At 45.1% G+C, this 23,146-nt stretch overlaps 1 protein-coding gene across 3 annotated transcripts in view; it reads right to left on the minus strand.

Moving 5' to 3' along the window:
- LOC126458398 (esterase FE4-like) overlaps window positions 1-22,895 on the minus strand; it is a 325,378-nt gene extending 302,483 nt beyond the window's left edge. For 2 of the 3 annotated variants that reach the window (XR_007585628.1, XM_050095408.1), the window contains exon 1: window positions 21,272-22,895. Coding sequence is in view for 2 of the 3 variants with exons in the window: in XM_050095408.1 (XP_049951365.1) it covers window positions 21,272-21,358 (87 nt within the window). In the remaining variant the exon portion in view is untranslated. The remainder of the gene's footprint in view (window positions 1-21,271) is intronic. The other variant, XM_050095409.1, reaches the window with a different exon arrangement.
- Between the last annotated feature and the right edge of the window lie 251 nt (window positions 22,896-23,146).

Genomic DNA, 23,146 nt, shown 5'->3' on the forward strand with positions numbered 1-23,146 from the left:
ACCACTACTAAACCCGAACTGTACATTTGACAGGAAATTTTAAGAAATTAAATGATCAGTTATCCCTACGTACGCAGCCTTTTCGATAACTTTAGCAAGCACTGATGCCATAGAAATAATTGTAAAACTATCTACATTATCGCTTTCTCCCTTTTCACAAAGCCACTTTACTACTGAATACTTTAATCGTTCAATTAATTGACCATTCCTAAAGGAAAAATTACCAGAATGGCTAAGCACAGAGCCAACATGTGCAGCACAGTACTTCAGTAGTCTGCTAGATACCCGATCACATCCATGAGAGTCCTTAGTCTTCAGTGATTTAATTACTGACTCAATCTCCCCTTTGTCAGAATCACGGAGGAGTATTTCCGACATTAGTCTCGGAAAGCGATTTTCCAAGACAGTTATTTGATTCCCTGCAGAAACTAAGTTTTTATTTAATTCACGAGCTATGTTAATTGCATTTGTTTTTGTAAGGACATATTTTCGATTTTTTCGGCGGTTACAATTATAAGATTTTTTTTCAGTTTTTGCTTTCGGAATAATATCATCCACACAATCTCGAAGGTATCAAGGGCAGATCAGTGAAGAAACTGTCGCTCCAACAGCTTAGCGTCTCAAGCATCCATGTTTCTGACAAGAATAATATTTAGACGAATACAAAAAAAATTGAGGATATTTAAATGATGATCAGTTTGGCTTTGGGAAAGGTGGGGACACCAGAGAGGCAGTTGAGATGTTGCAGATGATAATAATGGCAAGACTTATGAAAACAAGATTACATGTTCATATGATTTGTCGATATAGAAAAGGTTTTCGACAATGTAAAATAGTTGTAGATGTTCGAATTTCTCAGGGAATTACGTTTAAGCTGTAGGGAAATGGGGGTAATGTGTTCTCACCAATGGACACAACCGGAACTGGTTCGCTGAGACAGTTTCCGACTGGCGCGATGAAGTTCGCTGCCAGCCCCAAGTGCGGCCCAATCATTAAACTCCGCGCCGCCGCCAATGAGATGGACTTCCATGTTGTGATAAGCGGCGACCACAGGCAGCAACAGACGGTTATGTTCAGGTTCAAATGGCTCTGAGCACTATGCGACTTAACTTCGGAGGTCATCAGTCGCCTAGAACTTAGAACTACTTAAACCTAACTAACCTAAGGACATCACACACATCCATGCCCGAGGCAGGATTCGAACCCGCGACCGTAGCGGTCGCTCGGCTCCAGATTGTAGCGCCCAGAACCGCACGGCCACTTCGGCCGGCGGTTATGTTCAGGTTTGGCGCACGACAGGTCTAGTATGGAGTTTCAAGGTTGCTGTTCGTAGATGCAGATCGTAGCGGAGATCAGCCTGCGAGGATTAGTCTGCAAGTGGAGTTGCCTATAGCCTTTGCATAGGGACAAGTGTTAACTACAATGATTGAATGTGTGGCGCCCTGGACGAACATAGTCTTGTCGACATTTTATTCAGTAATGCACGCCTTGACAGGCCACTGCTTAGCTATATCTGTCCACAACTACATCCAACGAGTTGCTGTACAACTCAAGTATTACATCGCAATAAAGTGATACCGTAGTTGCTTTGTCACTAATTTGTTAGCACTAGCACAGTTCCTCCGTCCACCTCGGAGCACCTAAACCTAAAAGACGTGTGCGAGCCGGTCTACCCAGATGATCCGTACACATTGGGTAATATACAACTTGTGCTAGAACCAAGACGGAAAAATAAGAACAGAAGACCAGTGTAGTGGTTAATAAAAAAAGAAAAAAAAGAGAGAAGAAAAGAAAAAGAAAAAAAAAGGTTGAAAATGTGGGAAGAAATCGTAAGTGAAAATGGGTTTTTTAAAATCGTTAATGACCGTGAAAAAAGGGAAAGAAAGAAAGAAATGCAAATCGGACTTTGTATTACAGAAAAGCTATCGGACTTCGTTATTCGGAAAAGCTGTTGTTGGGGTGGTCCTTGTGGCGTTTTGGAGCAAAAGTTAAACCAATTTCCACTACAAAAATTATTGAAAAAGAACAGAGAATAACAAAAAGTAACTGACAGGGGGAAATGGCGTAGCTTAGAGTTCATTCTTTACCAGGTTAACATGTCTTCTTTCGTGCGGCGTCCAGGTCTTCAAAAATCTCCTTCAATTCTGCGTGAAAAGTCTGCTCCGAAATCTTGCAATCGTCCAGGAATCACTAATTTATACCAATTAAAATCATCTTGATACTGTATGCAATTTAATTTACTTTGCTACTTCCATCCTCCGAATTTCTTAACAACTTCCACAATATGTCTACACATTAAAACCAGATCAAGACTAGCTAATAAGTTTTTTAACGTCTTCATCAGATCGCGTCTGCTTTAAGCTTCGGCTATCAAGAGACAATAAAGAAACGGATAGAAAAACAAAAAAGAGTTACAGTTTTAGTATTTTCTCTGCCGTCGAGCGCTCATACCGCTGCGACGGCACAATTCATGTCTGAGGGAACGAGTGCAGCGCGGCGAAATTCAAAGTCCCGCTACACCAGAACGAAATGCTCGGACTACAAAGAGTATAAGTCAGAGATGTAGCTATTGTTCAATCTATAAGTAGAAGAACCAATGAGGGAAATAAAAGAAAGGTTCAGGAGTGGGATTAAAATTCAGAGCGAAAGGATATAAATCGTAAGATTCTTTGCCAAGAGCCGAAACCAGAGAAGGTTGGACGCTGGGATCTGGAGCGAAGTCGACGCTCTAACTCATCTCAAAGACGTTACATTGGGTTAATGTCGGGGCTATGGATAGGTCAGTCCATTTCGGGAATGTTTTTGTCCGCAGACCATTGCTTCACTGATGCTGCTTTATGACAGGGTGCATTGTCATGTGGATTGTCGCGCTGACACAATCACCGTTCCTCTACTGTTTGCAGCGCATAATGCTGAAAAAAGTGTTTATATTCTCCCGAACTTAGCTTTAAGTGCATTAAGAGGAACACTCCCTAACCACGAAAACACTCCCATATTGTAACACCTTCGTACGTCAACTGCTGGTACTACGCACAATGGCAGGTAACGTTCTCCATGCAGTCGCTAAACCCAAACCTTTCAATCGGGTTGCGACAAGGTATAGAGTAACACGTTTCAAGTCATTTATTGACACCACATCAAACGTCGCTTAGCATTGACTGTAGAACTGCATGGCTTATGAGAAGCTGTGCCCTATTCTTTTTCATCCCCTAAGCACAGTCATTGTCTGGCTGGACTGCTGGTAGCAAAAAATGGTTCAAATGGCTCTGGGACTTAACTTCTGAGGTCATCAGTCCTCTAGAACTTAGAACTACTTAAACCTAACTAACCTAAGGACATCACACACATCCATGCCCGAGGCAGAATTCGAACCTGCGACCGTAGCAGTAGCGCGGTTCCAGACTGTAGCGCCTAGAACCCCTCGACCACCCCTGCCGGCTGCTGGTAGCACTTTAAAAACTCATCAGTGATTCCTACCGCTAATTTCATGGGATTTTTTTTTTTTTACAACCACACTCCACAATGCTAGACGGTCACTGTCCGTCAGAACAGGAGGTCTACCTGTTTAGCTGTGGTTGTTCCTTAGCATTCCCCTTCGCCGTGTGGTCTCGGGCGCATTGTCACGGTTCGCGCAGTTCCCCCAGTTTGTTTCCATAGGAACTTACCACAAATTTCCGAAAATTTCCCACTTCACAGGCACATCACTACCAGTCACCTTGGGCAGCTTCAGAAGGGTTGAAATACCGCTGATGGATTTGTTACTGACCTAACATCCTCGTTTGAAGTCACTGAGCTCTCCGACCCATTCTGCCGTTATTGTTCCTCTACTGACAACACAATACTCCCAGCCTCCTTCTATACTGGCTCTCCGCCTCTCGTGAACCTAGTGGTCAATTCCGCATTACATAGGGATGTCCAGATAGCTATCCTCAGTGAAAGTGAGAAAGGACAGGGCGTGTTGAATGAAATGAACTCCTAACGAACACACACCATCAGTTGACAGTAACCTGAAGAAAGACGGTAGTAATGAGGAGGATTAGTAGAAATGAGATTGGCGATAAACTTAACACCAAAACTGGGGTCCTCGCAGTTGGCGAATAACACGTGGTGGACGGCGCAAGACTGGCATAGGCAAAGAGGATGTTACCGGCCAAAAGAAGTCTTCTAACATCATACATAGGCCTGAATTCGAGGAAGGATTTCCTGAGAATGTACGTTTGGAGCACAGTATTGTATGGAAGTGAATCATGGCCTGCGGGTAGCCAGGAAAAACAAGGAAATCGAAGCATTTGAGATGTGATGCTGTAGGAAGATATTAAAATTAGGTTAACAGATAAGACATAAGTAGATTCACCATAGAAGCGGCGAGAAGAGGAACATATGGAAAACATCGGCAAGAATAATATACAGGATAATAGGACATGTGTTAAGACATCAGGGCATAACTTGCGTGAGATCTGTAGAGGGTGCAAACCGTAGGATAAGACAGAGGCCGCAATACATCCAACAGGTAAGTGAAGACGCTGGCAACAAGTGCTACACTGAGATGATGAGGTTGGCACAGGAGAGGAGTTCTTGGTGGGCACCAAGACATTAAAAATACTTTCTTATCATACAAATGCGCGTCCAAGTGACGGGGGTACGAGGAATAGACCGCTGTACGTTCTCAGAAGAGGAAGGGGAAGAAGATAAATGCACGATGAAAACTGCTTAGAAACAGAGGCGTCACAGGGTCAGTACCATTGAACAGATTAACAACAGGCGTAATTGATCGAGAAGCAACATTCATCGGCCTAGAGATGGTTTTTCCATATAGCACATGCTGCGGGACCCGCATTTTCAGGAGCCTAAAAAAGCACTCCTTAATTTTCTGGCATAAATTAACCGTTAGCAGTTTTGAATCGAAAATAATACCACTCTTTAGGATTATGTGCGCTTAGCTGACCATTAGCGATGTTAGACCACTGACTTGAAGTTGTGTGTATTTTTAAACTTTTGAAGAATACATTCAACGTAATTCCATTTCATTGAACTGCATTTTGCATATTACAAGTTGACACAAGGGTTTTATACAAGGGCGTGCCCAGGATCTGAACTGGGGGGAGGGGGGGGGGGGGGGGCAGGTCATACTAGTCTCAGGAAACAAGGACTCGAGACACCATACTGTGGTTTCACCGCCAGACACCACACTTGCTAGGTGGTAGCCTTTAAATCGGCCGCGGTCCGTTAGTATACGTCGGACCCGCGTGTCGCCACTATCAGTGATTGCAGACCGAGCGCCGCCACACGGCAGGTCTAGAGAGACTTCCTAGCACTCGCCCCAGTTGTACAACCAACTTTGCTAGCGATGGTTCACTGACAAAATACGCTCTCATTTGCCGAGACGATAGTTAGCATAGCCTTCAGCTACGTCATTTGTTACGACCTAGCAAGGCACCATTACCAGTTACTATTGGTACTGAGGCATGTACAGTCAAGAGAGACGCTCACCATTAATGGATTAAAGTTAAGTATTCCACCAGCTACGTCCGTTTTTCTAAAGTCTAATTTCCTTGTCCTGTTCCAGACCTCACGCCAGCCTGCGTGAGCTAAAACGTGTGCCTTTCGGCTTCCTCTAGTAAACCGGTGTTGGCTCTCCTGCCAACCCACAACATTGGCGACGAGACAATACCGCGTTCGTAACTATACTGCCCTGATTTACTTGTGTAATGGCTTCGTCACCGTCTCCAGATATACTGTCCGAATTTTATTGCTTACAGAATCAGCAGACGCAGGCCTTACTGGATGCCCTTGGACAGTCCGTGGAGGGTCAACGTGCAATGCAAAACGATGCGGCAGCCGCCGATCCACCGCTAACACAGCCACAACACGCAGTTGCACCAACTTTTCTTGCACCAACTTTTCGTCCTTTTGATGCTGCACTGGAAAGCTGGATGGAGTGGTCACGCCAATTTGGCTTCTATCTCGCCACCTACAGAATTCAAGGTAACGAGCGGGGCAGCCTTTTTTGTTGTCCTTCGTAGGGGTGCACACGTACCGTGTGATAGTCAAATTATTTCCCCGACGCGACGTAGCGACTCTGTCCTACGACGAAATTTTGTCTGCATTAGATGCATATTTCAAAGAATCAGTCAATGTAGTTGCCAAACGGTATGCCTTCTTTCGTACAAAACGTATGGCAGGTCAGACTAATAGGGAGTGGGTTGCAACCTTGCAAGGCCTTACTAGGGATTGTGCTTTTGAGTGTCAATGTGGACTCCCTTATTCAGATACTATGGTACGTGATGCAATTGCACAGAACATTTCTGATGTTCGTATAAGGGAACAGATTTTGAAACTAGTCAATCCCTCCCTTCAACAAGTGATGGACATATTGGATCGGCAGGACACACTTGACTTTGCTCAGGAATCATTTGAAACTTCGCCACCCGTGTGTCAGGTTAACCGGCCCGCTGGTCGAGCTGCAAGGAACAGTAAACAGTCCTCACGCCCGGCCGCGCCGCTGCCGCCAGGCTCTCAGCCACGTGTACCGCGCCGGCAAGCAAATGCAGTGCTAAAATCCTGCCCGCGGTGTGCTACTAGACATTCGCATGAGAATTGCCCGTCACGTCAAGCTATTTGCTTTTACTGTAATAAAAAAAGGACATGTTCAAAGTGTTTGCCAGAAAAAGCTCAGAACAGAAGCTCAAAACCATTCCAGGCCCTTTGCTTCACGCCGGAATCGGAATCGAACCAAGGATACTCAGGCTCGCGACACTTCGCCCATGGAAATTCATATAGTTCATGCCACTCCGCCCAGTGCCACTCTAACAGTGGCTGTATTCGTCTCCACGCATAGTGTGCGTCGACATCGCCGGAACTCTCGTCAAGTTGCAAGTGATTTTGTACCAGTGTCAGTTCACGTTGCACAAGACACTCGCTCTTGTCGTCAGCAGGGTAATAAACTTTTTGTGGACTTGGACATTAACGGCAAAGTGATACCATTCCAGCTCGATACCGGGGCTGCAGTTTCACTGATCAATCAAGACACTTACAAACTGCTGGGCACACCTCCGTTGCATGCTGCAAATGTTAAGTACCTATTCAGGTCAAGAGAGCCCTGTGTTAGGTCAGTGCAGCCTTCTTGCAACATACAAGGGACAAACAAAACTTGTGTCATTTTACGTCCTTTGTTCTTCTTCTGCAGTGAACTTGTTTGGTTTCGATTTATTTCAGTTGTTTAACTTGTCTATAGTAAATCAGGTCCTATCAGTGAACCAGACTGTGCCTCCCGACAGTGTTTCTCGTCTATGTGAAGAATTTGCAGACATTTTTGCACCGGGCCTCGGTTGCGCTAAGAACTATAAAGCACATTTGGAATTGAAAGTCAACGCGCAACCGAAATTTTTCAGAGCGCGCAATGTTCCCCACGCATTGCGTGATGATGTCGCAAAAACATTACACGATTTGGAATCACAAGGTGTAATTGAACGTGTGCAGACTTCTCTCTGGGCATCACCCCTTAGTAATTTTGCCAAAACCTTCCGGAAAATTGAGACTTTGTGTGGATTTCAAGGCAACAGTGAATCCACAACTAGTGACTGCAACTTTTCCTTTACCCCACCTGGAAGATCTTTTTGACAAACTGTGCCCGGGTAAATATTTTTCGAAGCTGGACCTAGCAGATGCGTACTTGCAACTACCGGTGGACGAAGAATCCCAGCGCGTTTTGGTGGTTAACACGCATCTTGGTTTGTATCGATTCAAACGATTGCCCTTCGTGTGTGTATCCGCCCCTGCATTGTTTCAGCAATATCTACAAACTGTTTGTGCGTCGGTCCCTACTGCAGCAAACTATCTGGACGATATTGCGATCTCTGGAAAGACAGAAGAAGAACATTTAGCCAATCTCAGAACATTATTTCAGGTCTTGCGACAAAATGGTCTTCGCTTGTGGAAGAACAAATGTGTGTTTTTTGGTCGTGACTTACCCTATCTGGGACATGTACTCAATGCCCAAGGCATACATCCCAGTCTAGAGCACCTCTGTGCCATACAAGACTTGCCTTCGCCGCAGAATTTGAAGCAGCTACAGAGTATGCTGGGCAAAATTAACTATTATCATCGCTATGTTCCCCATGCCTCTTCCATTTCAGCTCCGCTTCATCGCTTACGCCGTAAAGGTGTTCCGTTCGTCTGGACGACGGAATGCGAACGCGCCTTTCGCCAGTTGAAATCGGCGTTGCTTTCCAATACTTGCCTTACGCCATTCGATCCCCAGAAGCCCCTTTTGTTGATGGTGGATGCATCGGATTTCGGGATCGGTGCTGTGCTTGGCGCACAAAGATGGATCGCACGATCGCCCTATTGCCTTTGCGTCCAAATTGCTATCGTCTGCACAAAGAAATTATTCACAGATCGAGAAAGAAGCATTGGCTCTCGTATTTGGTGTTACAAAGTTTCATGATTTCTTGTATGGTCGTCACTTTACCATCATCACAGACCACAAACCTTTGACATCGCTTTTTCATCCGACCAAGCCTGTACCTCCACGTACAGCGCAGAAATTCATTCGCTGGTCAATTTTCCTCTCGCAGTACCGCTACGATATCGTGTATCGGTCCACTGCTAAGCACGGAAACGCCGATGCGTTGTCCCGTTTGCCTGTTGCTGACAATAGAGCATTCGATTCCTCCGAACTTGCTTGCATGTTCATTGATTCGGAAACCGATGACGTGGTCGAATCGTTTCCGATTGATTTTCGTCGTGTAGCTACAGCCACAGCTGCCGACCCTGTCCTTGCTACCGTTCTGCGTTTTATTGCTACGCAATGGCTGTTGTCAAAGTCACGGATCGGGGATTCGTTGGTTCGCCGATTTTTTGCTCACCAGGAGAGACTTTTTGTACGACGTGGTGTTTTGCTGTTGTGTTCTGATAATGATCAGTCCAGGGTCGTGGTCCCACGTTCGTTACAGTCCTCTGTCTTACAGCTTCTCCACCACGGACATTGGGGTGTGGTGCGAACGAAACAACTTGCTCGTCAGCACTGTACTTGGTTCGGAATCGATGCCGCGATTACGAATATGTGCTCTTCTTGCATGATGTGTGCCGAACAACAATCAGCACCACCGCGGAAATTCTTTGCATGGCCAAAAGCCGCTTCCCCTTGGCAACGCCTACACATCGATTTTGCTGGTCCATTCTGGAATGCTCGATGGTTGGTTGTGGTAGATTCATTCAGTAATTTTCCTTTTGTTGTTCAGATGTCTTCCACGACGTCATCTGCCACCATCCAAGCGCTATCTACTATCTTTTGCATTGAAGGTCTTCCACAGACTATTGTTTCCGACAATGGCCCACAATTCATGTCCGCAGAATTTCAGTCATTTTGCAAGGCTAATGGTATTCAACATCTGACGTCCGCGCCGTTTTCGCCACAGTCAAACGGTGCCGCTGAACGACTGGTCAGGACTTTCAAGTCACAGATGTTGAAGTTGAAAGAATCGCATTCTCGGGAGGACGCGTTATTGCTCTTTTTGTCCTCCTATCACTCTCAGCCCCGAGATGGTCGCTCGCCGGCTGAGTTGCTTCACGGTCGCCCTCATCGAACCTTGATGTCTTTGCTACATCCGCCGCATCAGGTTCCTGTGCAGCGGCAGACACCTGCTTTTGCCCCAGGCGACGTTGTCTACTACCGCCACTATTGAGGTTCCTGGCGTTGGCTCGAAGGGCGCATTCTTCGCTGCCTCGGCCGCGCTATGTATCTGGTTTTGGGCGCCTCTGGTGAGGTACGTCGGCATCTCAATCAGCTGCGCCTCTGTCGTCGCACGGGATCTGCCGCTCCCCGTCTGCTTTCAGCGACGGTGCCGTCCGGTCAGCGCCCTGGGGACCCATTTACTGGCTCGCCTCAGCCCCAGGTGTTACCGACGCTGCCTTCCATTTTGCCCCATGGCGACGCGCCGCCGCCGCCTGTTCTCCCGCCGGGACGCCCGCAGTGGACGCCTCGCTGCAACTGCCGGGCGCCCCCCTGGGTCACGCGCCGCCGATCGCTTCCCGTGACCAGTTGTCCTCCGACATGGAACTCTTGCCCGCTCCGGACCGTATGTCGTCTTCGCCCGTCGGGTGCCCCGGCCCGATGGAGGTCGACCCTTCGGCCCCTCCTGTCTCTCTGCGGGCGCATACACCGCATGTTGGCGTGCTCCCTGGAGTAGGTTTTCAGGCGTTTCCTAGCTCCCCGCGGTCCGAATGGCAGGGTGCGGTTGGCACAGCCTCGCCTGTTGTTAGGCTCCCCACCTCGTCGCATACGTCAACATGGGGTCCTCCCCACGGCGGGCGGAAGCCTTATGCCACAACCGTGCGCCGATTTGCGGGGGAGGAATGTGGTGTCACAGCCAGACACCACACTTGCTAGGTGGTAGCCTTTAAATCGGCCGCGGTCCGTTAGTATACGTCGGACCCGCGTGTCGCCACTATCAGTGATTGCAGACCGAGCGACGCCATACGGCAGGTCTAGAGAGACTTCCTAGCACTCGCCCCAGTTGTACAACCGACTTTGCTAGCAATGGTTCACTGACTAACGCGTGCCTTTCGGCTTCCTCTAGTAAACCGGTGTTGGCTCTCCTGCCAACCCACAACACATACAGCACTTCTTATTAAATAACAGTAAACCAGGGAAAAACTGCTTTTAATAAACATTTTAAATACAAGAATGCACATGTACAATCCGAGAAAACATGCAGCATTTCTTATTAAATAAAACAGTAAACTAGTGAAAAACAGCGAATATCTTCTAGGGGGGGGGGGGGGGGGCAACTCCGCCTTCTGCAAAACACAGTGTATTTCTTCTGTTTATTTACACAGACATGTTTCGACACTTGTGTGTCATCTTCTGTGGGTCTTAATTTATTTCTGAAATTACATTAATTGTGTAAATGCATTTGTACAGACTGATTTGCTTTTATGTCTTTTTGTGGCCTGACAGCATGTTATGATTTCCATTATATTGTACATCTTTGGTGTGCTTTTGTCACGGTGCCACCGTTCGCCTTAAACGACAATCGATGCTATCGTTTTACCTCTGCGAGGAATTTTTGAAAGTTGTGACCGTGGGGTAACCTAACGGAAACAGAACAATCAAACTGGGATTCATTTTCGGAACACTCCAGCATAGTATAACCAACAGTAAATGGTGGCTCAGGAACAGACGTTCTCTCAGCACAAAAGTAAGTTGTAACATTATATATTGAAACCGGTCGCCTGCCTAATTAGGCATTCTTGTGCCAAGACTTACCTAACCTTCCCTGACACACACACTAAACTCTTTCCTTACGTGTGATCCTACTACAACACAGTAGCCTAACCTTGCTGATAAATGTGCTACTAACAAATGGCCATTGAGATAGTAAACAGTAACACATGCCTCTCAGCAACACGTACCATAAATGAACTAGGTGTAACAGTTTATAAAATCAATTACCGACATGCATGAAACTAGTAGCAATAATGAACAGAGCAAAGCTTGAAATGATTCTGTTTGAATCAGGGGGGTTGCTATGATCATAATCTATAACTTCATTGTTTTGTACAGGGTATCTAGGACTGTGCATTAACCAGCTTGCATTATAATACATAACACAGTAAATAGTTCTTTCTTAAACTCGGTTTGAAGCAAATATAACTACACTGGCTCTGAAGGAACCTTTGCATTGCTTCATAGACTAGCTAGCCTAGTACATGAGGGCCCTTAAACTTTCATGGTCTGAAGAAACCTTGTTCATTAACAAAACTACGCCAGTATGCATGAGAAACGGTAAGTATTTTTATAATTAATTATTAATTAAGTAAAGCACAACAAAATATAACTCTTTAAATAGCAGATGTGCTTTGATAAGCAGTCTTTTGATCTACTCAAAAATATAATTGGCTGTGCAAATGACAACACAACATTAAATTCAAGTTCAACCACTTTCTCATAATAAATCAGGACACTCTGAATTAAATTCACTAGGATAGGATCCCTGTCCAGGTTTATAATTTTGGATAATAACAGGTGTAAGAAAGAGTTTTTAGCAACATCACAATTCTTATTATAAAATCAACCAAATTTCGCAAATACCTGGTCCATTTACAGAGTGCCAAATATAAACTATTTAGTGGAAGGCTGGTGGTAGTGGTGGCGTAATTTGCAGTGGCTATTAACCTGGTGGCGATGCAATCATAGCAATACTGTTGGCTCTCCCTGTTACATATCATCTTGGCGTCGGGATTAGATTGATAGGGCCAGAAACCGTGCCATAATAATGTATCATAAAATGCAGCATCCAAGGCCCATAAATACTGCCCTTAAGCTCTTCTGGCCTCAAAACTCCAGGAATATGCGCCACAATGATCCGCTACTGCTAGCGAGGTGTTACCCACAGCACTAATCAGCCCAGACTCCTTCCTCGTCACAAAGGATGAGTTGCCAATTGCGCGTCCAACACATCTTTTCCTCTCCGCCAGGCTACTACCTCACCTGCGTGGCTTCCCCACATCTTTTACATTCAAACCTGTGTTTCCTAACTATGGACCAAGTCATTTACAGTACATTACATAAGAATCATTCCATCAGTTATATAAATCCACAAGCATAATTTGAACAACATCGTTCAAACGTTTCACATAGCTGAACATCTATACATAGTCAAAGAATTTCCACGACAGATACAACATTATACATAGGCCTAAGCATTACTACAAACTGACATAGAAATATCCATAGAGATACAAAATAGGTCAAAAATATGTGTTACTTTCTTTATTTGTTTTAATTACACACACACTATATTTAAAATTTTTAACATTTCACTCTCACTTGTGATATGCTTTCAAGCCAGAAAAAGACATAAAAGCCAATCACTCTGTACAAATCCATCTTCACAATCAATGTAGTTTCAGAATATACAGAGACCCACAGAAGGTGAGACGTATGTGTCGAAACATGGCTGGGTGAATAGAAAAACGAAATATATTTTCTGTTGCAGAAGGAAGAGTTTGCAAACGCAAACGTAGTTCGTGAGCACAAAAGAAGACGTCAACAGGAGCTTCCAAATCCAGTAAGAGGACTGTTTTACAATGTTTACAACGCTTGCCTAACAAGCATTTGTTGATAAGGGCTGGCACTAAATATAGTAGGCCCCTTCGTTAAACTGTCGGATAACAACACTCCCGAAGTGTGATTGCCTTTAACCTGAAGGTTAGGGACATTCTAGCTCAGTCTCTGTTGTTATCAAGATCGCCCATTCTGAGTTCAGGCATAGTGTGTCTTTACAGTCTGTCTGTCTGTCATATTTCAACGCTCTTCTAAGAATGTATTGATGCATGAGTTAATGTTTTGCTCTATTCAGATGCGCCAGTGTGCTCATTTTCTCCATCCAACGCCACAGTTTATAAGTTTCCAGCTCCGTATGCTAAAGCTGATAAGTTTACAATACGAAGTACTTTATTGGTTAATTTCGAGACGGTGTGGACAAAACAGCACCTGCAACGATGGGCAATTGTCAGTTTTGTTTGCCGGAAAGTCAAGCGATGTTAAAAACGTGCAAAACTGGTCATTTCACTCTTCCCACTTAGTCAAAACAAGAGTAACAGTACCTTCCATGCTATGTGGGTGGAGCTAAGAAGAGTCAACGTAACGGGTGGTTTTAGTGTCTTGAGTCATGTTGATTACATGTCTGAGGTAACGATTCATAAACCAATGTGCTTAATGTCTGTTAGTGACTGAACCGGTGAAATAAAATTTTACTAGACGTTAACTTCAGTTATTACGTGGACGTAAAATACGACACGGAAGTGTGACAGAGACAAGTTAACATTACGCTTCACACACAACTAATAGAAGGAACTATTTGGTGATGGTATTTGCATGTATTTTAAAGACATAGTCATTCTTATTCCGTTTAGTGTTTTAAAGTTTTATGACACATACAGACGACGATCTGTGAACTGCAAATGGTTCAAATGGCTCTGAGCACTATGAGACTTAACTTCTGACGTCATCAGTCCCCTAGAACATAGAACTACTTTAACCTAACCAACCTAAGGACATCACACACGTCCATGCCCGAGGCAGGATTCGAACCTGCGACCGTAGCGGTCGCGCTGTTCCAGACTGTAACGCCTAGAACCGCTCGGCCACTCCGGCCGGCTGTGAACTGCAGATGTGATACTTTTTTACCACGAGATAATGGTGGTCATAAAAAGTTGGTTATGTATAGGGTTAAAATCTCCGTGGGTCAAACCTCTGACTGGGTTACTGTGTACTTTACGTACAGATTTTCGTTGCCGCGGCACTATCCGTTTCATAATGATTGACTCCTGACTTTGAGCCCGTGTTCTGGTTACACAGCATGACAAACATCGGTATGCTGTATCTTACCGGAATCGTGGAAATATTTTCTTTACCTCAGTTCTGAAAAAAAAAATGGTTCAAATGGCTCTGAGCACTATGGGACTTAACATCTATGGCCATCAGTCCCCTAGAACTGAGAACTACTTAAACCTAACTAACCTAAGGACATCACACACATCCATGCCCGAGGCAGGATTCGAACCTGCGACCGTAGCAGTCGCGCGGCTCCGGACTGAGCGCTTAGAACCGCTAGACCACCGCGGCCGGCTCGGTTCTGAATATTATGCTTTTAATGAAAAGGGGGAGACATACGCTATAGTATTTCAGAGAAAGCGAACTTTCTCGAGCATTTTTTGGCGAGTGTCAACTTTGAGGAGTCATATAAACCAGACCATAATTCGGAAAAAATTTCATTCGGACTGTTAAAGATTCAACGATTCTGTGCTTACAGGCGGATTTTTGTTAGTTTCCGTTTAGCCATTTGGTTGTAATAATGACGGATGTTGACTGTCGCAATTCACCTAACGCTGATGGGTATGAACAAGACGGTAAGTGTAAATGCTAGCTCCGTTGCTGCTTTTCACAACTCTTATTTTTTATACACGTAACTCTACACAAAGCGCTAATGTCACGTACCATTTGCGTCCTTATGCCCTGCGTGCTCGGGTATGCTATGTTATCGGTCCTCTGAACGGTAGTTCCATTGGAAATGGTTCAAATGGCTCTGAGCACTATGGGACTCAACTGCTGAGGTCATTAGTCCCCTAGAACTTAGAACTAGTTAAACCTAACTAACCTAAGGACATCACAAACATCCATGCCCGAGGCAGGATTCGAACCTGCGACCGTAGCGGTCTTGCGGTTCCAGACTGCAGCGCCTTTAACCGCACGGCCACTTCGGCCGGCAGTTCCATTGGAGTGTTTATTGTTGCAGTGCTCACATCGGGGCTTCCCGTCAGATAAGAAAAAATCGTGCTGTCATTCGTTGTTATGTGCTCGCGTGAGACAGTCTTCATGATATAATTAGTTGCTTTGTACTTGTGTTAAACTATGCGTCATTTGCAAAATTATGGGAAGTCCGTGTTGATCAGTGTGCGTGATTACTTTGAGCCTGGAAAAGTACAGGGCGTGAGCAGTTCCGCATCACGGCCAATAAAGAGAACGCCTTAATGTCTCGGTATTAGTGAAAGTACAATGAAGTGAATTTTGTGAGAATACAGAGAAACTTCATGTCTTGTACTACCCGCCATCCACATGGAGCACGTATTGTTCTCACCGCGGACTTGCTGTACTCAGCCACACACAGTTGATATAATCAAAGTGTACGGGCCTGAAGATGGCGTTGACGCAACGTCGAAACTAGTAGCCAAATAAATATGAAATCTTAAGTACAGCTGGAAGAGTTTCATTTTTAATAAAAAAGAAAGAAAAAGGTACTGGCAGGTGACAGAAGTTATCATTGGGCGAGTTTACACAGGGAGTCAAAAGAAGGAAAATCTACGACTTAGTTGTGGAAAAGCAGTTTGCAACAGTACCAGCTGTACTGAAAAAAGTTGAAGATTGAAATGGAAACCTTTGGTGACATGCGTGAAACTATCCTTTGGTGTGCTCTTTGGAAATTGGGCTTCAGACAAGAAAAGTTCAACAAAAATCAGTGCTGATGGAAAATAACCGAGTAGCAGAAAAAAGAATCGAGTACATACGGGAAATAAAACACTTGCCAAACACTGGCTGGACTGAAACTTCCTGGCAGAGTGCCGGACCGAGACTCGAACTCGGGACCTTTGCCTTTAGCGGGCAAGTGCTTTACCAACTGAGCTACCCAAGCACGACTCACGCCCCGTCCTCACAGCTTTACTTCTGCCAGTACCTCGTCTCCTACCTTCCAAACTTTACAGAAGCTCTCCTGCGAACCTTGCAGAACAAGCACTCCTTTCTTCCAGGAGTGCTAGTTCTGCAAGGTTCGCAGGAGAGCTTCTGTGAAGTTTTGAAGGTAGGAGACGAGGTACTGGCGGAATTAAAGCTGTGAGGACGGGGCGTGAGTCGTGCTTAGGTAGCTCAGTTGGCAGTGCAGTTGCCCGCGAAAGGCAAAGGTCCTGAGTTCGAGTCTCGGTCCGGCACACAGTTTTAATCTGCCAGGAAGTTTCATATCAGTGCAAACTCCGCTGCAGAGTGAAAATCTTATTCTGGACAAAAGTTGCATCTCTAAACGGTGCTACGGAAATTTTTCTCCTACTTACGGTCTGGTTTCTGTGACTACTCAAAATTGACAACTGCGGAAAAATGCTTGAAAAATCGCGCTTTCTCTTAAATATTACTGCGTACGTCACCTACTTTTCAATTAAAATGTGATATTCGTACAGCTAGTAAAGTTAGACACTTCCACAAATCCGGCAAGGTACAACACTTCGATATTGGTCACGTGATGTAACCAGAAGACGAGCTCAGACTGAGGGATCCACCCTTTCCTCTCGCCGCCCTCATCCCCAGGAAGCTCTGTCGTATTCATTTTTTGAGAACGGCCTGAGTGTGGCTCGTGCCGTCCTGGAGACACTGGAACCAGGAAAAATCGCAGCTTACCGAGGACTGGACCCAGAAGCTACACGGCCGGAGTCTAGCTCTCTACCCACTGGAGCACTACGGCCACAAAGAGCTGTAGTTATATTTTTAAGTATTCACGGCGTTTGATGACCAATATCGTTTTTAATAATCATAACGATTTTATACCTGACAGGCATATTGTTTGGTTTAGACGTGCACAATAATCTTTTTCCCTAATTCAGTGTATACAAAGCGTTTTTGTGTTTTCGATATAGGTATGTATAGCTTACATGTGTTGTTCATCTTCTGAATCAGATGCGCTGATGATTGGTTGTGTACTCCAGTACCGGTCAGTCAAATAAAAGCTTTTCAAGCGCACTTCATGGCGTACGATAAGGTGTTGTTGCCGGCCGAGCGGTTCTAGGCGCTTCAGTCTGGAACCGCGCGACCCCTACGGTCGCAGGTTCGAATGCTGCCCCGGGCATGGATGTGTGTGATGTCCTTAGGTTAGTTAGGTTTAAGTAGTTCTAAGTTCTAGAGGACTGATGACCTCAGATGTTAAGTCCCATTGTGCTCAGAGCCTTTCGAACCATTTGATAAGATATTGTTGTTGTGGTCTTCATTCCAGAGACTGGTTTGATGCAGCTCTCCATGCTACTCTATCCTGTGCAAGCTTCTTCATCTGCCAGTACCTACTGCAACCTACATCCTTCTGAATGTGTTTAGTGTATTAATCTCTTGGTCCCCCTCTACGATTTTTACCCTCCGCGCTTCCCTCCAATACTAAATTGGTGATCCCTTGATGCCTCAGAATATGTCCTACCAATCGATCCCTTCTTCTAGTCAAGTTGTGGCACAAACTTTTCTTCTCCCCAATTCTATTCAATACCTCCTCATTAGTTATGTGATCTACACATCTAATCTTCAGCATTATTCTGTAGCACCACAATTCGAAAGTTTCTATTCTCTTCTTGTCTAAAATATTTATCGTCCACGTTTCACTTCCATACGTCGCTACACTCCATACAAATACTTTCAGAAACGGCTTCCTGACACTTAAATCTATACTCGATGTTAACAAATTTCTCTTCTTCAGAAACGCTTTCCTTGCCATTGCCAGTCTACATTTTATATCCTCTCTACTTCGACCATCATCAGTTATTTTGCTGCTCAAATAGCAAAACTCATCTACTACTTCAAGTGTCTCATTTCCTAATCTAATTCCCTCAGCATCACATGATTTAATTCGACTAGATTCCATTATCCTCGTTTTGCTTTTGTTGATGTTCATCTTATATCCTCCCTTCAAGACACTGCCCATTCCGTTCAACTGCTCTTCCAGGCCCTTCCCTGTCTGACAGATTTACAATGCCACCGGCAAACCTCAAAGTTTTTATTTCTTCTCCATGGATTTTAATTCCTACTCCAAATTTTTCTTTTGTTTCCTTTACTGTTTGCTCAATATACAGATTGAATAACATCGGGGATAGGCTCAACCCTGTCTCACTCCCTTCCCAACCACTGCATCCCTTTCAAGCCCGTCGACTCTTATAACTGTGAAACATCCCTTAGAAAAATTTATGAATGACAGTGCTGGTAAACCTCTTACGTTATTTGATTTTCAAACAGCTGAGAAAAACTGAACGTACTCAGACATTTCTCTCTTTATTTATTCTGATCAACAGTAAACTGACACACAATATTGTTTTTAGCGCAACGCAATCTGACTTTCAATAATCCCTACAAAAGAATGGCCCTGACTAACAGTAACCTATACCTTTCATGAATCACTTACCTCAAAAAAATCTTCTTTACTCAAACTACTGCAATACAGCGTGCGGCAATACTGCTAGCTAAATAAAAGATTCTAACTACTGAAGGCAGTAACAACTGGTAAGCATAGTCAGCAAATGAAAGATTTTGATAGAGAACAAACAATGTATTTACCTTAATAGTGTTCAAAAATCATAATATACAGGGTGTTACAAAAAGGTGCGGCCAAACTTTCAGGAAACATTCCTCACACACAAAGAAAGAAAATATGTTATGTGGACATGTGTCCGGAAACGCTTACTTTCCATGTTAGAGCTCATTTTATTACTTCTCTTCAAATCACATTAATCATGGAATGGAAACACACAGCAACAGAACAGACCAGCGTGATTTCAAACGCTTTGTTACAGGTATTGTTCAAAATGTCCTCCGTTAGCGAGGATACATGCATCCACCCTCCGTCGCTTGGAATCCCTGATGCGCTGATGCAGCCCTGGAGAACGGCGTATTGTATCACAGCCGTCCACAATACGAGCACGAAGAGTCTCTACATTTGGTACCGGGGTTGCGTAGACAAGAGCTTTCAAATGCCCCCATAAATAAAAGTCAAGAGGGTTGGGGTCAGGAGAGCATGGAGGCCATGGAATTGGTCCGCCTCTACCAATCCATCGGTCACCGAATCTGTTGTTGAGAAGCGTACGAACACTTCGACTGAGATGTGCAGAAGCTCCATCGTGCATGAACCACATGTTGTGTCGTACTTGTAAAGGCACATGTTCTAGAAGCACAGGTAGAGTATCCCTAATGAAATCATGATAACGTGCTCCATTGAGCATAGGTGGAAGAACATGGGGCCCAATCAAGACATCACCAACAATGCCTGCCCAAACGTTCACAGAAAATCTGTGTTGATGACGTGATTGCACAATCGCGTGCGGATTCTCGTCAGCCCACACATGTTGATTGTGAAAATTTACAATTTGATCACGTTGGAATGAAGCCTCATCCGTAAAGAGAACATTTGCACTGAAATGAGGATCGTGGAGGCCAATCAGCTGCTGATAGTGCCTGCACACGCTGTACATGGTACGGAAACAACTGGTTCTCCCGTAGCACTCTCCATACAGTGACGTGGTCAACGTTACCTTGTACAGCAGCAACTTCTCTGACGCTGACATTAGGGTTATCGTCAGCTGCACGAAGAATTGCCTCGTCCATTGCAGGTGTCCTCGTCGTTCTAGGTCTTCCCCAGTCGCGAGTCATAGGCTGGAATTTTCCGTGCTCCCTAAGACGCCGATCAATTGCTTCGAACGTCTTCCTGTCGGGACACCTTCGTTCTGGAAATCTGTCTCGATACAAACGTACCGCGCCACGGCTACTGCCCCGTGCTAATCCATACATCAAATGGGCATCTGCCAACTCCGCATTTGTAAACATTGCACTGACTGCAAAACCACGTTCGTGATGAACGCTAACCTGTTGATGCTACGTACTGATGTGCTTGATGCTAGTACTGTAGAGCAATGAGTCGCATGTCAACACAAGCACCGAAGTCAACATCACCTTCCTTCAATTGGGCCAACTGGCGGTGAATCGAGGAAGTACAGTACACACTGACGAAACTAAAATGAGCTCTAACATGGAAATTAAGCGTTTCCGGACACATGTCCACATAACATCTTTTCTTTATTTGTGTATGAGGAATGTTTCCTGAAAGTTTGGCCGTACCTTTTTGTAACACCCTGTATATATCAATTCATGACATCCAATCTTACAAATTTACTCTTTCTGATGGACACACGTCCAGATCATCCGCTCTCAAAACTCTGCCATCTCTCTTCCCACATCCATAACTGCTTGCGGCTCACCTGTAACTGCCGCCGGAGTGGCCGGGCGGTTCTAGGCGCTACAGTTTGGAATCGCGTGACCGCTGCGGTCGCAGGTTCGAATCCTGCTTCGGGCATGGATGTGTGTGATGTCCTTAGTTTAGTTAGGTTTAAGTAGTTCTAAGTTCTAGGGGACTGATGACCACAGCAGTTAAGTCCCATAGTACTCAGAGCCATTTGAACTATTTTTCACCTCCAACTGCGCAACGCTACGCGCTGTTCACATCCAAATGCCCATCACTACAATAGCGAATATGCCAACCAGCCACAGACTGCACACAGCACAGCCAGTGATTTTCATACAGAGCCCTACGTGACGTTACCAACATAAAAACCTAAACAGCCTACTTACCAACATAAAAACCTAAACAGCCTACTCACAATTGCCATCTGGTTTCTGTACAAATTGTAGATAGCCTTACGCTCCCTGTATTTTACCCCTTCCACCTTCAGAATTTGAAAGAGAGTATTCCAGTCAACATTGTCAAAAGATTGTCATAAGATATTGTGTATAAAATAATACATCTAAAAAAATATGAGTACACATTGTTGAAGAGGAGCCTCGACGTCCATTAATATTGTGGGCGCCGCATGGCCTTAAACCGGCCCTGCACCGACTGGTCTTAACACGAGTACACGTGATATGCAGGCACAGAATCAAGTGATCACGAGAGAGATTAGCTACGGTTTTCTGCACACTCACCGGAGTGTAGTCGATGGCATTGTAGATGAGGAAGTTGGCCGCGAAAGTCACGGCCGAGGCCAGCGCCATGCCACTGGGTAGAGGCATCGCGGTCACAACTGCTGGACAACCTCTGGAGGCTGGAAGCGCTGGCTGCTGCTCGACTGAGGCGCTGGAGGATCCAGGCGGTCGTCACACTCTTTGAAATGTCCAACAACAGACGACGTATTCACTTTCAACTGTGGCCTGTTAGTGGTCCTATATCTTAAAGTGGGTATTTTATAGTTACCACACTATTTTATCGCGTCTCGTAGTGGCGACTTTCATGATGGCACGTACATGTAGCAGCAAACTTCAAACGTAATTCAAAACCACGGGAAATTCTGTCTGTTGTTACAAGTACCAGTGGCTACATGAGATTAGCTACTTGTTTCGAGAATTTAGTGACTGTACAGTTTCTCGTATCCTTTTTATACCAAGCACCTACTAATATGCCAATACCACACCTCAACGGAATCAAAATTTGTGTTTGTTGTATTGCAGCTTTTATTCACTCATTTATCTTTACACAAAATTACGTGTATTACCCGAAGTATTACAGACTGTTTTTTAATACCAATATACAGTCAAAAAGCATTTGTTCCTGTTGTCTCAGATTGTGTTACAACTTGACGCTGATGCAACGTAAGCACTGGTAACATTACATTTCTTGAGGTATTATCGTCAAGTTCGGTATACAGCTTACCTTCAATTTCAGTATCCTATAAAGCTATCTATGAAGCCAGCTTTGTCTCATGTGTAATCAGAACAGACTATAATCCCGTACCGTCTGTAAACTTAGACGCAGGAACACAGTCTGGTGAAAAGGTAAAAATACTAGCTGCTTTCCGCATTCGTCGGGTCAGTTAGTTACTTACAGACATAACGATCTCCACTGAGCACAGTTGTATACTCATGTCGAACAGAAATGTTTGCTACCTGTTAGGGAATGTTGAAGACTGTTTTGAGACTGTTCGTGAGATTTACGGAAATTACGGTGCTGAAACTTTCGCGTTTACTTTCACTCAAGCCGTCAATGCAAAAGTTTCCGGCTTCAGTCTACGAACCACGAGAGTCAGTAAACACTATTGCATTTGACGATATGGCTGACGGGAAAAGGTGAAGTTCTCAAATGAGCTTCCTGGTTCACCCTTTGTAGCAATAAGAAACTATCTTGGTCTTTGCTTCAGGTTCTGCCGTTCCTATCACTAAAAATAAGCGACCGTAATTTTGTGAGAACTGTTAATTGTTACTTTCATTTCCGATTATGAAGCGCAGTCAACAGTAATGTTTCTGCGAGGACTTCCTAGCGGTTTGTGGACGATGGTACCGCGAATCGAACCTGGTAACCGCACAATGAAGTGATTGTGAAGAAATAGACCTCGCAGGCTGTAGTTTGGATCGTGAGCAACTGTTCGTGTGGTGCTAATAACCTGTTGTCGTGGGCACGTGCAGTTTATTGTTTGGGAGTGAATCTCACTGAGGAAACACCGCCAGTGATATGCAGCTCGAGTAGCAAGTCCTACAGCGCGGTCGCCCCACACGTGTGTGTCAGAGCGCAGTTGAGCCCGTGTACTCGGCCGACTGCGACCACCACTGCAGACGGCGCGTGTGCAACTGCGGCGAAAGCTCTGCCGCCGGTGCAGGTGCCGAGCGGCTGGGGGGGGGGGGGGGGGGGGGGGAGGCACCGCCCTGCCGCCCCACTGCGCTTCTGATGGGCTGGCTTGCGGTCACTCTCCACGTTGTGTGCCCCCCAGGCGCAACCTGTCAGTCGGCAAGGGCTAGGCACGCGCCGCTGGGTCGCGTAACTTGGGGGTCTTAACGAGATGGGAGGCGGACGTGTTGCGTCAACACGGA

Source organism: Schistocerca serialis, chromosome 2 (assembly GCF_023864345.2).
Source record: "Schistocerca serialis cubense isolate TAMUIC-IGC-003099 chromosome 2, iqSchSeri2.2, whole genome shotgun sequence".
Classification (NCBI taxonomy): domain Eukaryota; kingdom Metazoa; phylum Arthropoda; class Insecta; order Orthoptera; family Acrididae; genus Schistocerca; species Schistocerca serialis.